The sequence below is a fragment of the Carassius auratus genome, unplaced genomic scaffold (genome assembly GCF_003368295.1).
Source record: "Carassius auratus strain Wakin unplaced genomic scaffold, ASM336829v1 scaf_tig00022937, whole genome shotgun sequence".
In the NCBI taxonomy this organism is placed as follows: Eukaryota; Metazoa; Chordata; class Actinopteri; order Cypriniformes; family Cyprinidae; genus Carassius; species Carassius auratus.
This window is the reverse complement of record NW_020525229.1, coordinates 153,374-165,624: the sequence shown is the minus strand read 5'-3', so window position 1 is coordinate 165,624 and position 12,251 is coordinate 153,374. Positions and strand designations below refer to the sequence as shown.

At 33.2% G+C, this 12,251-nt stretch overlaps 1 protein-coding gene across 2 annotated transcripts in view; it reads left to right on the top strand.

Moving 5' to 3' along the window:
• The window catches only part of LOC113077639 (alpha-1,6-mannosylglycoprotein 6-beta-N-acetylglucosaminyltransferase A-like), a 60,316-nt gene that overhangs the window by 10,602 nt on the left and 37,463 nt on the right, over nt 1-12,251 (top strand). For both annotated transcript variants that reach the window (XM_026249954.1, XM_026249953.1), the window contains exons 2-3: nt 680-1,100; nt 9,064-9,231. In XM_026249954.1, coding sequence (XP_026105739.1) covers nt 860-1,100; nt 9,064-9,231 — 409 coding nt within the window. In that variant the 5' untranslated portion in view covers nt 680-859. The remainder of the gene's footprint in view (nt 1-679; nt 1,101-9,063; nt 9,232-12,251) is intronic.

Sequence of the window (12,251 nt, the reverse complement as noted above, 5' to 3'; positions counted from 1 at the left end):
GGGGCGCCCCCCTTATATAATGGTAGGGGAAACCCTGATAGAAGTATCGGATCGGGGCTCGGTATCGGCAGATAATTAAAATCAAATGACTCGGACTCTAGGGCAAAAAACCTAATCGGGACATCCCTAAAAATAAGCAAACACGGTGTAACCAAAAAAAAATCAAATAAAATTAATGTTTAAAAAAATGTCCAATATAAGTGTCAGAATTCAAAAGGCTTTTCAAAATCCAAAATATTTTTAAAACAAGCGCTTTTTGGTCATCTTGAAACTCTTCTGCCATCGTCTTGTCACTCTTCTCGTCATCTTCTCCTCATGTGATAAATTTAATCTGATCTGTGATGCAACTGTCATTCGCCACGCTGCATTGAGCAGCCACAATCAGTTTTAATTGTAATGTCTGTTTTCTAATTGAGCTAAACGATTTTTATTACTATAAAAAAAAAGAATTTAAAAAAAAAAGGGTGAGGGCGGTGCCTCGATGGGCAAGTGACATAACCGCTGCTGCAGCTTCACACCAGTAAAACAGTCAACAACTAATCACAGCAACCCTACTCCTGTTTGGAATATTTTTTTCAGTTTTATAATCTGCCAGTTGAAAATCTATACCGCAAAAATGTGACCTAAAAGTAACGTCTTAATGGTTGCTTAATTGTTTGACTTTTTCTTTTCTTTCTAGTGATTTCATTGTGATGGCACATCTGGAGGGCGTGTCTTTGGTATGATTGACAGCTTGCGCTAAAAGGAATGGCCTACAATGCGGGAAGGAAAGAGTAGACCACTCCCACAAACATCATGAGGCTCAACTCATCCTGAATCGCACACACTGCACACAATCACACAAACGAACTTCCTCGCCATGGGCTCCGTCTACCTGTGGAAATTGTCCTCCCAAAAGCTGGGATTCTTCCTGGTGAGTTTCGGCTTCATTTGGGGGATGATGCTGCTTCATTTCACCATCCAGCAGAGGGCGACACATGAAAGCAGCGCACAACTACGTATGCAAATATTGGACCTCAGCAAGCGATATATCAAAGCTCTCGCCGAGGAGAACCAAAGCGTGATGGACGGACCTTACGTAGGCACCATGACGGCATACGGTGAGTCGTTGAAATATTCGCTTTTAAGTTTTGGGGTTTGAGTTATGGTTAGGATGGCAGGTTTATAGTGGGATTATGGTTCAGAGTTCAACATATGTTCATATATTCTTTGTAGTGAAGCCCCCATGATTGTCTCTAGTGCTCTAGTTAATTTCGACACTGCTAAAATTGACCATTCGTGACATTCGTAGTTTATCTCATTATCAATTTTCTCTTATATTCTTTTTGACTTAGATTTTAATACAAAGTAAAACAAACTTGGCAAATCGCAACATCTACAAAATGACAAAAACAATCATCCATTCTTGATGTTTCAACGTAAATTCTGATCACACAGTTTTGTGCTTGACATCTCATCATTCGTATTTCGTGTCATGTGAATTTCATTAGTATGTCAGTCGCAACCAAAACAAATTTTCTAGTTAACTTTTTCAACTGCTTGCGATAGAAGTTCAGAACATTTTCTCCTCAACTGCAGCTCCATGAACAACCTGCAACCTTGATTTGAATTCAATTGAAGATGGTGTGGGACATCGAGAGCTGTACTGTAAAGAAAAGCCGCAGTAATCCAAAAAACTGCAGGAGGTGGAACTCTGCAGTTGTGCAATTTGCATCCAGCAGTCAGTTTGAAGTCCGTTTTTCATATCAGCTGCATAAATCGACACTGCCACTGCTCTGCTGTTATATCTCACCTCCTCTGGCGTTGTCTTTCCTGGCACTGTTTTCTTCCACTGCATGTTTTAACCTACATTAAGCTCCCATGATGGCCTGAGGCTGCAGCTGAGAAATGATGCAATGGGGAAGTCACATTTGTGATCAGCCGCAACCAAAACGGACAACGTTTAAAGAAGAACAAGTCGTTGTTCTTAAACAGAAGAAAGTGTGTTTTAGCCTTTCTCTCTCATCCATCGATAACTTACTCATGCTGCTAATAATGTCACTCCGTTGTGCAAGAAGCCTCATTAAGGCTCACGGGTGACTATTGATCCAGAAGCAAAGACACGCACCACACGGCTTCTTGCAAACAATCGTTTCCATCGTTAAAATGCTCCTTTTATGGGTGAAGTTGCAATTTGTTGATGTGTTTGTCAAGTTCAAGAAGCTTCCAGAGGCATGTGGTTCAAGTAAACACCTGTGACTTTTGGGTTTCTCTTGTAGGGGAATTGACCCTGATAGCATGCAGGTGAAACATCAGACACGTAAGATGCAGCCGTTGTAACATTATCAGCTACAAATGGCACAGTAGGTTGGATAATGCTGATTAGCACCCAGGCTTTTAGAGGAAACTCAACCGCTGTGAGGAAGTGCTTGGTTTCCTCAAGGCAGGGGTTTCAATAGCAGGAGGTCAGACAATTATCGTAGCTTCTCAAAATTGACAAATAAATAAGTGAAAAACACAGTTAATCTCATTAAACAAAACCACACTGATTCAGATGATAAAATGTATATATATATATATATAATATATTACATGCATGTTAGACTTTAAAACAGTAGTAATATATTAACATTGTTGAAATCACTGTTTTGTCTATATTCACTTCTGCTTCTATAATGAGAGCAGTAATGTTTTGCTTTTATTGTATCTAGAGACCGTAGAATAGAAAAAAGCTTCTAAAATAATTCTTTGAATAGAGAAAAGTGTCGAATTTAGCATTTGATTAAGCAAATTGTTTGAAATTGAAATAAAAAAATGATTCATTTGTTTTCGCAAAAAAAGAACTGAATAAAAATATTTAAATCTAATAAATGAAATATTAAATTTTGTATTCATTCATATTCGATTTTTTAATGAAAAGTTAATTTGATAAACAATCTTTCACAAATGACATAATGAAAATTAATTATACATATAATATAATATTGTGCCGTCTCACGTTTTCTTCTGAAATGAATTTTTTATGTGTTACTTTGAATATATTTAGACACAATAGTATAGAATAGATTTGTGGTGTTCAAAAATTATATGTATTACAGCACATTTTCATTTTTGCAATTTTATATTATCATGTTAAATATATTATGTTCGTTTTTAAAAAAATGATTTAATAACACTGTTAAACAGTTCGCTTAGAGTTTTTAGTCTTATTTAATGTATTTAAACCCAGTAGTCTCTCATTTCCAGCCATATCATGCAAAAATTTTATATGAATCATATTTGCAGTTTTACTAGGTGGATAAAACAGGCGATTAAAATAAAATTTCATAAAAATCTGGTTTCCGAATGTTTAAGTCTGTAAAATCCATAATTCATCTGTAACATTTGTCAAGCACACACCCTTAACCTTCTAGGTTTATAATTCTTGGCAGTTTGGCTGCATTCCCGCTAAGAGTCACAGTTCATTGGATGAGCAGGTTCCCGTCTCAACCCAATCTGTTCTTGTTAGACCTGCTATGTTCAATCAGCCTGCCATCTGCAATGGAATCTGGTCTCGCGTAAAACAAAAATGTAGTCACAAAACTAGTCATAAGTGTCAATTTTTCAAAATTGAGATTAATGCATCCCATGATGAGGCTGTAATAAATAAGCTTTCCATCGATGTATGATTTGTTAGGATCTGACAATATTTGGCTGAGATATGGCTATTTGAAAATTTGAAATCTGAGGGTGCAAAAAAAATCTAAATATTGAGAAAATCACCTTTAAAGTTGTCCAAATGAAGTTCGTAGTAATGCATATTACTATTAAAAAATTACGTTTTAATATATTAACAGTATGATCTCCATAGAACATGATCTTTACTTAATATCCTAATGATTTTTGGCATAAAAGAAAAATCTATAATTCTGACCCATACAATGTAATTTTGGCTATTGCTAAAAATATTCCCTAGCGACTTAAGACTGATTTTGTGCTCTAGGGTCACAAATGTACCTGCTCTACATGTATTTTTTTGCATCTGTACTTCGCTGTGTGTCCAACAATTGTATTCTGATTTTCCTGTAACCCATAACTGTGGTTTTTGTTTGTAATGTGGATCCATATCTCGCTCTAATCTAATCGTGGTCAGTGTATAGTCTCCTGTCTACATCGCATCTCACTGCAGCTCCAGGAAATGCATTGCACTTAATGTATCCTGTTTGCAGTTAATAAGCAAGCAAGACAGACTGACAGACAGACAGACAGCTTGGAGGAGACAGTTACTGACACCCAGAAATGATTAAACCAGGCTGAAGCGCAAGATCAATTTGCTTTATCTGGTGAGAGTGAAAATGAGGAATTGAGCTAGAGGAATAGACAGACAGAGGATGTAAGGTCAGATTATATGACTCACTGCTGTAACGTGAATGGTAAAAATGCAAATACAGCCCAGTGGCTTTCTAGACTTCAGATGTGGGTCAGGCTCATTTAAAGGTCGGCTTACCTTTACATCAGAAGCGGTGTCAACATCGCTGAATGCCATCTTAACCTTTAAAAGCATAATGATGCTCCTCAAAGGTGGATTTAGGTTGTTGTTATAGGGTTGCATATGCTTTTGAAATACTGAAAATGATCTGGAGGGTTTAGATTCCTTCCTTTCTTAATTTTCTATGCTTTTGTAGTATTAGTTTTTAGATTTACTTGTTTATTGCATTATTCTTCCTGATAAACTTTTTTTTATTTAAATGTACCTATAGCCAATATTTTTTTATTGTATTATTCTTAATGTTCAATGTTAAATAATGTTATTTTATTATTGTTTTTTTAAATAATTTGTTATAAATATAAGTGTACTGATAACTGATATACAGAACCGATTTTCAAACATAGGCCTAGTTAAAAAAAAAGAAATATAATCATGAACATGATTGAAACAAAACATAATTCATAATAAATATTTTATTAATAATAGTAATAAAATAAAAATTAATGTTACTATTGTTGTTACTTGTGGGATAGTTTTTTTGTATTTGCATTTTAAGGACAATTTTACTTTTTAAGGTTTTTTTTCCATTGTAAAAAAATATATTTGAATATGTTATCCAAACAATGTGTTAATTAACTTTTTACTATTTTTTAGTTGTTAGATGTTTTATTTTTATTTAAATACGTGAATATCGGTAAAAGGAAATATTGGTCAAACCGATTATCGGTTTTAACGGTTATTGTATGCTGTTTTTTAGTTTGCTTGTTGAGTTTGTTTTCCATGTCCTGATCCAATTATTGTCTGTTGTTATTCCCATAAAACTTGTTTTACCTAGCCATCTTGTAGCTTGGAAGATTTACATTTTAATTATTTTAAGGCTGTTTGTATAATTTATATGCTATTTTAACTTGAAGAACTTAAACATTATTATCCAAACAATTTATAAATGAAGTTTCTTTACCTGTTTCTTTACCTAAATTTAAGAATCTGTTTAAAATAAGCAGATCCTATGTTCTGACATACCACTGATGTCAATACCATTGTATTGCGCATTTAAGGTGAATATGATGACATCATTCAAATGATTCTCATAAGCAAAGTTTGTAGCAAGCGGTTCCTGTCAGTATCTGTTCTCTTATTGTTAGTCAAATGAACCAGATTACTGAGACTATCACCTTCTGTTCGTAATGGCTCTTGGTGCCTCTGCCCCAGTTTTTGAGTAGTTATGCTGAATGGATTAGGACTGGTGAAATGGTAAAATGGGTTTCTATACCTGATTACTTCATTTGCATGCTTTGTTTAAGATCATCACCCATGTGCTTTATCTCAATTTCTAAGCACTGCCCCTTAAATGTATATAAACTACAATGTATCACTGCCTTAGATACATGACTGCTGTGATGCACAGTGCGTTTCTCAGTAAATAACGCTGCTGAAGATACCCAAGAGTCTCCTGAATATCGGTTTTAAAAAACTTATTATCGGCTTGATCGATTATTGTTTTTTAGACTGTTATCCTTCAAAACAATGAGAAATTCATGCTTAAATTCATGTTTAACATATCACAATCTCATACTATCAATAATATAATAAGGATTCCCAAAAAACTTGTTTTATAGAGTCAGGGTCGTCCTTAGGGTGGTGCAGCTGGTGTGGTCGCACCGGGTCCCGAATAACGAACTTTCCCTACCTCGCACCGGGCCATGCGTCAGCTAAGGACGGCCCTGTATACAGTTGTCTAGCAGCTTATGAGACTGACAAATAAGATTAAAAAAATCACGTGTCCTTTTGGGGGAAAAAAATCTAATGAATGTGGCCCGTTCTGAAGGCTTTACTGCTCTCTGAGGGATTTAGTGATTATGACGTCATGACGTTCTCATCATTGTGAGCTACGGCACTCAGTGACAGAAATATGGATTATACTCTCTTGTCTTCGTCTGTCAGAGAAAAATCCTGCCGGATTTAGACTATTTTTTTTTAGCCAGAGAGAAAGCGATAAAATGGGTTTGAGACATTCGCAATGAGTTTAACTTCCTTAATGTGACATATTTCTGCATGAAAAAGAATATTTAGCAAGAAGTAATGGGATGGGATTGTTTGGGATTTGATTGGATGGGGAAACTGCGCCAGAAATGAAATGTGAGTGAGAAACAGGAACAAGTTCTTCAAGGCATTTTAAACTGGAAACAAGTTTATCAACGTGTTTGTTCTCGGTTCACGAAGCCTGAAAGAATTGAAGGTGAATGGAATCTAGTTAATGACGGTAATTATGGTCACCCAGGAAAGAGCCATCGGTAAAGAATAAAGCTCATTTGTCCTTCTGTATTGTTACTGATTTCATTACATGCAGTTTGTTTGCTACATTAGATTGTTTAACACAATAAGTCACTTAATCAGGAATCTCTGCTCATGAATCTCGAGATTCTGGCTCATAAGTGCATTTGGATCATTCCAAACTGCATTTTTCCTCTTTCACTCTCTGCATTAGAGCATAGTCATCTTTTATTGTGAATTATCAAGATGAAACTCTTGGTTATTGAGTTATTGAGTGTATGGATGTTTTTTTTTATTCCTGCATGAAGCTTGTGTTTCAGACGGAGTCACATTAAAACCCATTTGAAATGCTGGAGGTGTGTTGGCCTCATTCGGTTAATTCAATTCAATTCAAGTTTATTTGTATAGCACTTTTTAAGATACAAATCATTACAAAGCAACTTTACAGAAAATTCAGTTTCTACAATATTTAGTAGTAGCTTATAAGTGGTGACTGTAAGTTTGTGCGCGTATGACAGGACATTAGGACAAGACGTAGTCAGCCTGACGATGAACATTATTAACAGCAATTATTATATGATGCAGTTACACTTGTAGTAATGTTTGTTAGTTCTGTTTGTAGTTTCAGGGTCAGCATCATTTCTTCTCAGGTGTTCTGTATCCTGACTGGAGCTTGTGTATATCCTTGCGTGGCAAAACATAGAAACAAATAGAGACTAGTTACTGTGTGAGACTCAGTTAAGTGTGTGGATTGAGCATCTAAAAGGGCTTCATGCCTATTAGTTCATCATAATCTATTCTATTCTATTCTATTCGTACAGAAGAAAAGATTGATAAATGCTTAATACACCTTAAAATGTGGCTGAAAAATATAAAAATTCATCTTGAAAAATAAATCTTGATTTTGGTTCTTATTTCATAAAGTATTTATAATTACTCTTAATTATAAATAAATAGAATATACAAACATTCATATATATATATATATATATATATATATATATATATATATATATATATATATATATATATATATATATATATATATATATATATATATAAATAACTATATATACATACACCACTCAAGATTATTTTCTACACACAAAAATATGATACTTACTAGTACTTAAAAAAAAAAATAATAATATATATATATATATATATATATATATATATATATATGTATATATAGTTATTTATATATATATATATATATATATATATATATATATATATATATATATATATATATATATATATATATAAATAACTATATATACATATATATATATATATATATATATATATATATATATATATATATATATATTATTATTTTTTTTAAGTACTAGTAAGTATCATATTTTTGTGTGTAGAAAATAATCTTGAGTGAAGTTTTATTCAGATTCAAAACATTTAGAAGATAAACATCAAAAATACACAAATGTGTACAAAATAAAAATTCTAATAATTGCAGTATAAATATATTTTGTAACATTTTATACATCATAGTTTAGTATTATTTTTTTAAATGGCAGCATTCAGGTAACATATGACATCAGGTAACATTGTGTGGAATATCTTGTATGAAATTATTCAGATTCAAAACATTTATATAATAACTTTTATAAAATTACTATAATATTGTTTTATGTTTGTCTGAACTTTCAGTTACATAAAAAATTAGACATATGTAATATATATAAATAAATCTATATAGATAGGTAGATAGTGCTGGGCAATGATTAATCACATCCAAAATAAAAGTTTTGTTTACATTACAAATTGTGTGTATGTGTACTGTGTATATTTAGAATGTGTATATATAAAGACACACAAGTACAATATTTTTGAAAATATTTGCATGTATATATTTATATTCATATAATGAATATTGTATATATTTTTAATATATAAACAATTTTTTTTCTTAAAAGTATACATCCTTGTGTATTTATATATATATATATATATATATATATATATATATATATATATATATATATATATATATATATATATAAGATATATTATGAATTTGTATATATAATGTGTATAAAATACAAAACTAAAACATATTTATACAGTTTTTTACTTTTACTGTTATATAAGCTATATAAAAACAAATACAATTTATATTGTTTGTAACATAAATTTTTGTATGAAGATGTTTCTTTTTCTTTTTTGAAAGTTGTAATTATGGTATTTTTTAATAATCATATCATATATATATATATTTATATAATATAAATACTAAAAACTAAATATGTACATTTCTCTGCTTTATTGTAATGTTCTAGACTAGCTAATCATATGTATATAATTTTTGTGTTGTGTAGATCTGAAAAAGACTTTAGCTGTACTTCTGGATAATATAATGCAGAGGTTATCGAAGCTGGAGTCTAAAGTGGACAATATCATATACAACGGCACCAGTACCAACCTGACCAATGGAACCGGGACCCCTGGACCGAACCCCGTCAACCCAGAGAAAGTCAACGTTGCAGGTACAGATGCTCTTTCTCGTATTAAAGTATTTTCTGGTAATCTTTCTCCTTGACTGCCCCCCATTTCCAAAGTCCACGGCCCTCGGCAGACCTCTGAGTAAACACACCACACACACACAAACATGGTTTCTTTCAAAACTGCTGCCTTCTTTATTGGATCCATTGATTTTCCTTCAGCTCCAAGATGATTAACGACCGTGGGAGAAAACAAACTATTTGTCGTTTCACCGAGTATTTGCTAGGAAAAAAGGCTTGGCTGTGTTATGAGTGGTAGCTTTGTAGTCAAACGGAATATTTATTGTGAAATACTGATTTAAATTGTTCATGGAAAGTGGAATCCTAAACTGCTTTTCTGTGACATGAGGTTCTCTGCTGAGGTGGTTTCTGTGGTTGACAGGTAGCTTATTGATTTTTACTGTGTTTATAATGCAGTGTTGTTTTAGGTTGTAGTGACGAAACGTAGAGTTAATATAGCTTGTCACTAAAGCAAAGTTTGACTTGGCAACATTGAAGTTTGATGCGTGTGTGTGTGTTCTGTAGAAGACGTTTTTTTATGCAATGTTATGGTTGGACATCAGCCATGGTAAAACTGTGATATTCTTTATCATTCAGTAACATTGGATATATCAAGTACTAGGATATTACCATCTAATTCTGTCACTGTACCATGTTAACATTATCATTGTGGAAAGTAAAATCATGTTTATGAACATGAAAATCAACCATTTTGGTACTATAGTTAAAATGTTTTGGCAGATTGGTCATTGTCACGGATGGTAAATTGCACTATATTGTTTAATTTCACACTATATATACTATAGTTTAACTTTTTGTTACTGCTGAAGCCAAATAAAGCCATGTTTTTAGGACATTTACTACAGTAATACTATAATTTTTGGTCATTTACCATTGTAATACCATGTTGGCTTGCATACATACAATTGTAATGCAATTGTTTTGGATATTTACTATTTTTTGAATATGTGCAATGTTAATGCTGTGTTTTTGTACATTTACCACATTAATACCATTGTATTACCATCTGATGCCATTACTGTAACATGGTTCATCCTCAGAGCTTTTCTATAAAGGTTTTTTTGTGTATGATTTCTCTGTCACTGGACTTGACGTGTGTGCAGATGTGGTCCTCGTCTCTGACTCACTGTGTAATATAGGCCAATCCCCCGTTGAGAAATGTGGGGCTTGACAGCAGCTGGATATCGCAGTTCTGGTGATGACCTTTTGTTTATATCTCAAACCTAGCTTAATTACTTTATAAGATGCATTAAGTTGCAAAGGCAGGTTAAAATTACAGTATGTGATGGATATGGTGTGTTATTATGGCATTACATTGTGTAACACTTACCGTTCTGTCAATGCTAACTTGATTTGCGAAGATAAATAATGTAGCTCAATTTTTCGCCATTGTAAGCAGTGCTCGATACGTCAGGCATCACTTGCAAAGCAAAATTTTTCATTTTCATTTAGTTTAACTTGATTTAATAAAATAATTTAAACAAAACGTGAAAATTAGAAAATAGACCATCAAGAAACCATCAAGAACACTAGTTGCAGCAAATCAACATGCTTAAATAAGCCGGAGGATGCTAGCAGTTGCTTAAGAAACACATTAAAACCATTCAGAAAACCTTTAGCAAATGCTTAACATTGCTCTAATACCATCAAGAACACGCTAGCAGATGCAAATCAACATGTTAAAAAAGCCAGAAGATGCTAGCAACTGCTTAAAACAACAATTTAGCAACCGCTTAACATTGCATTAAAACCAAGAACATGTTAACAGATGAAAAAGATTTACATTTACATTACATTTAGTCATTTAGCAGTCTCTTTTACCCGAAGCCACTTTCAAATGAGAAAAAAAAAAAAACACAACAAAACCAACGCGCTAAAAAAAGCTAGAAGATGGTAGCAACCACTTAACACATTAAAACCACCTGGAAAATTTTTAGCAACCACTTAACAATGTGCTAAAACCATCTAGAAGATGCTTTTTTATAGCATTTTGATTTGCAGTGTTAACAAAATGCTGAAATGTCATTTTAGGTCTCTGTTTGCTTAACAGACGGAGTCAACATGCTGTAAATGTCTTTGAGAACTCAAGCCAACATTTTCAAATGTAAGTGATAGTTCAGGATGACAGCAGCTCAAATCTTTACACGCAGTCCCAAGCTCTCCAAAGCACTATTATTCACTGACAAGTGACTGAGTGGGCCTGGCAGCTAGTGAAGAAAAGAAAGAAAGGTCCTGCTTCTCAGAGCTATCAAACGACTCTTTATAATCCATCAACATGATGACAAATCTAAGTAATACCGTCCGAGAGGGCCTCACAAAGACTCATTGTGGACTTCATGTTGGAACTGTAAATTGGCGAGTGTGTGTGTGTGTGTGTGTGTGTGTGTGTGTGTGTGTGTGAACTCTTGAGCCCACATCAGAGAACATTCTCCTTCTGCTCGTTCTTGCTGAGTTACTCTCAATAGGTGCATTTAATGTCTGAAGAAACAAATATTTTGAAGAAATGGAAGGGCTTTTTGTTTATAGGTCACCTGCTGTTAACCTCAAACGTGTTTTGTTTCCCAGCAGTGCCAGAATACGTCTCTTTGTTGCAGTTGACAACCAATATACGATTGAATTTGTGTTCTGATTGGCCCAAAGATGTTTATTATAAGATCTGAGAGTCTAAGTCTATTTGTTGAGATTGTTTTGGAAGCGTTCTAGCAGCCAGTTAGCTTAGCTGTTTTTCATAAACACATATTGATGTTAGTCACAATAAACTGAATCTTATAGCTAGCACAAAAAGGGAAACTAAATTATTTTAAATTTTAACGTAAAAATATCAGCTACCTACATTTAAGGAACCTTGTTATTTTTCTGGATATATTTCGCTAACTGTTTGCTTTGTTTATATTGCCTTCATTATTGTTTTTAAAATGTGAGCGCTGTCTATTGTTTAGGATTCCCACTGTTTTCTCAATTCAATTTTAATCAGAGTTTAATTA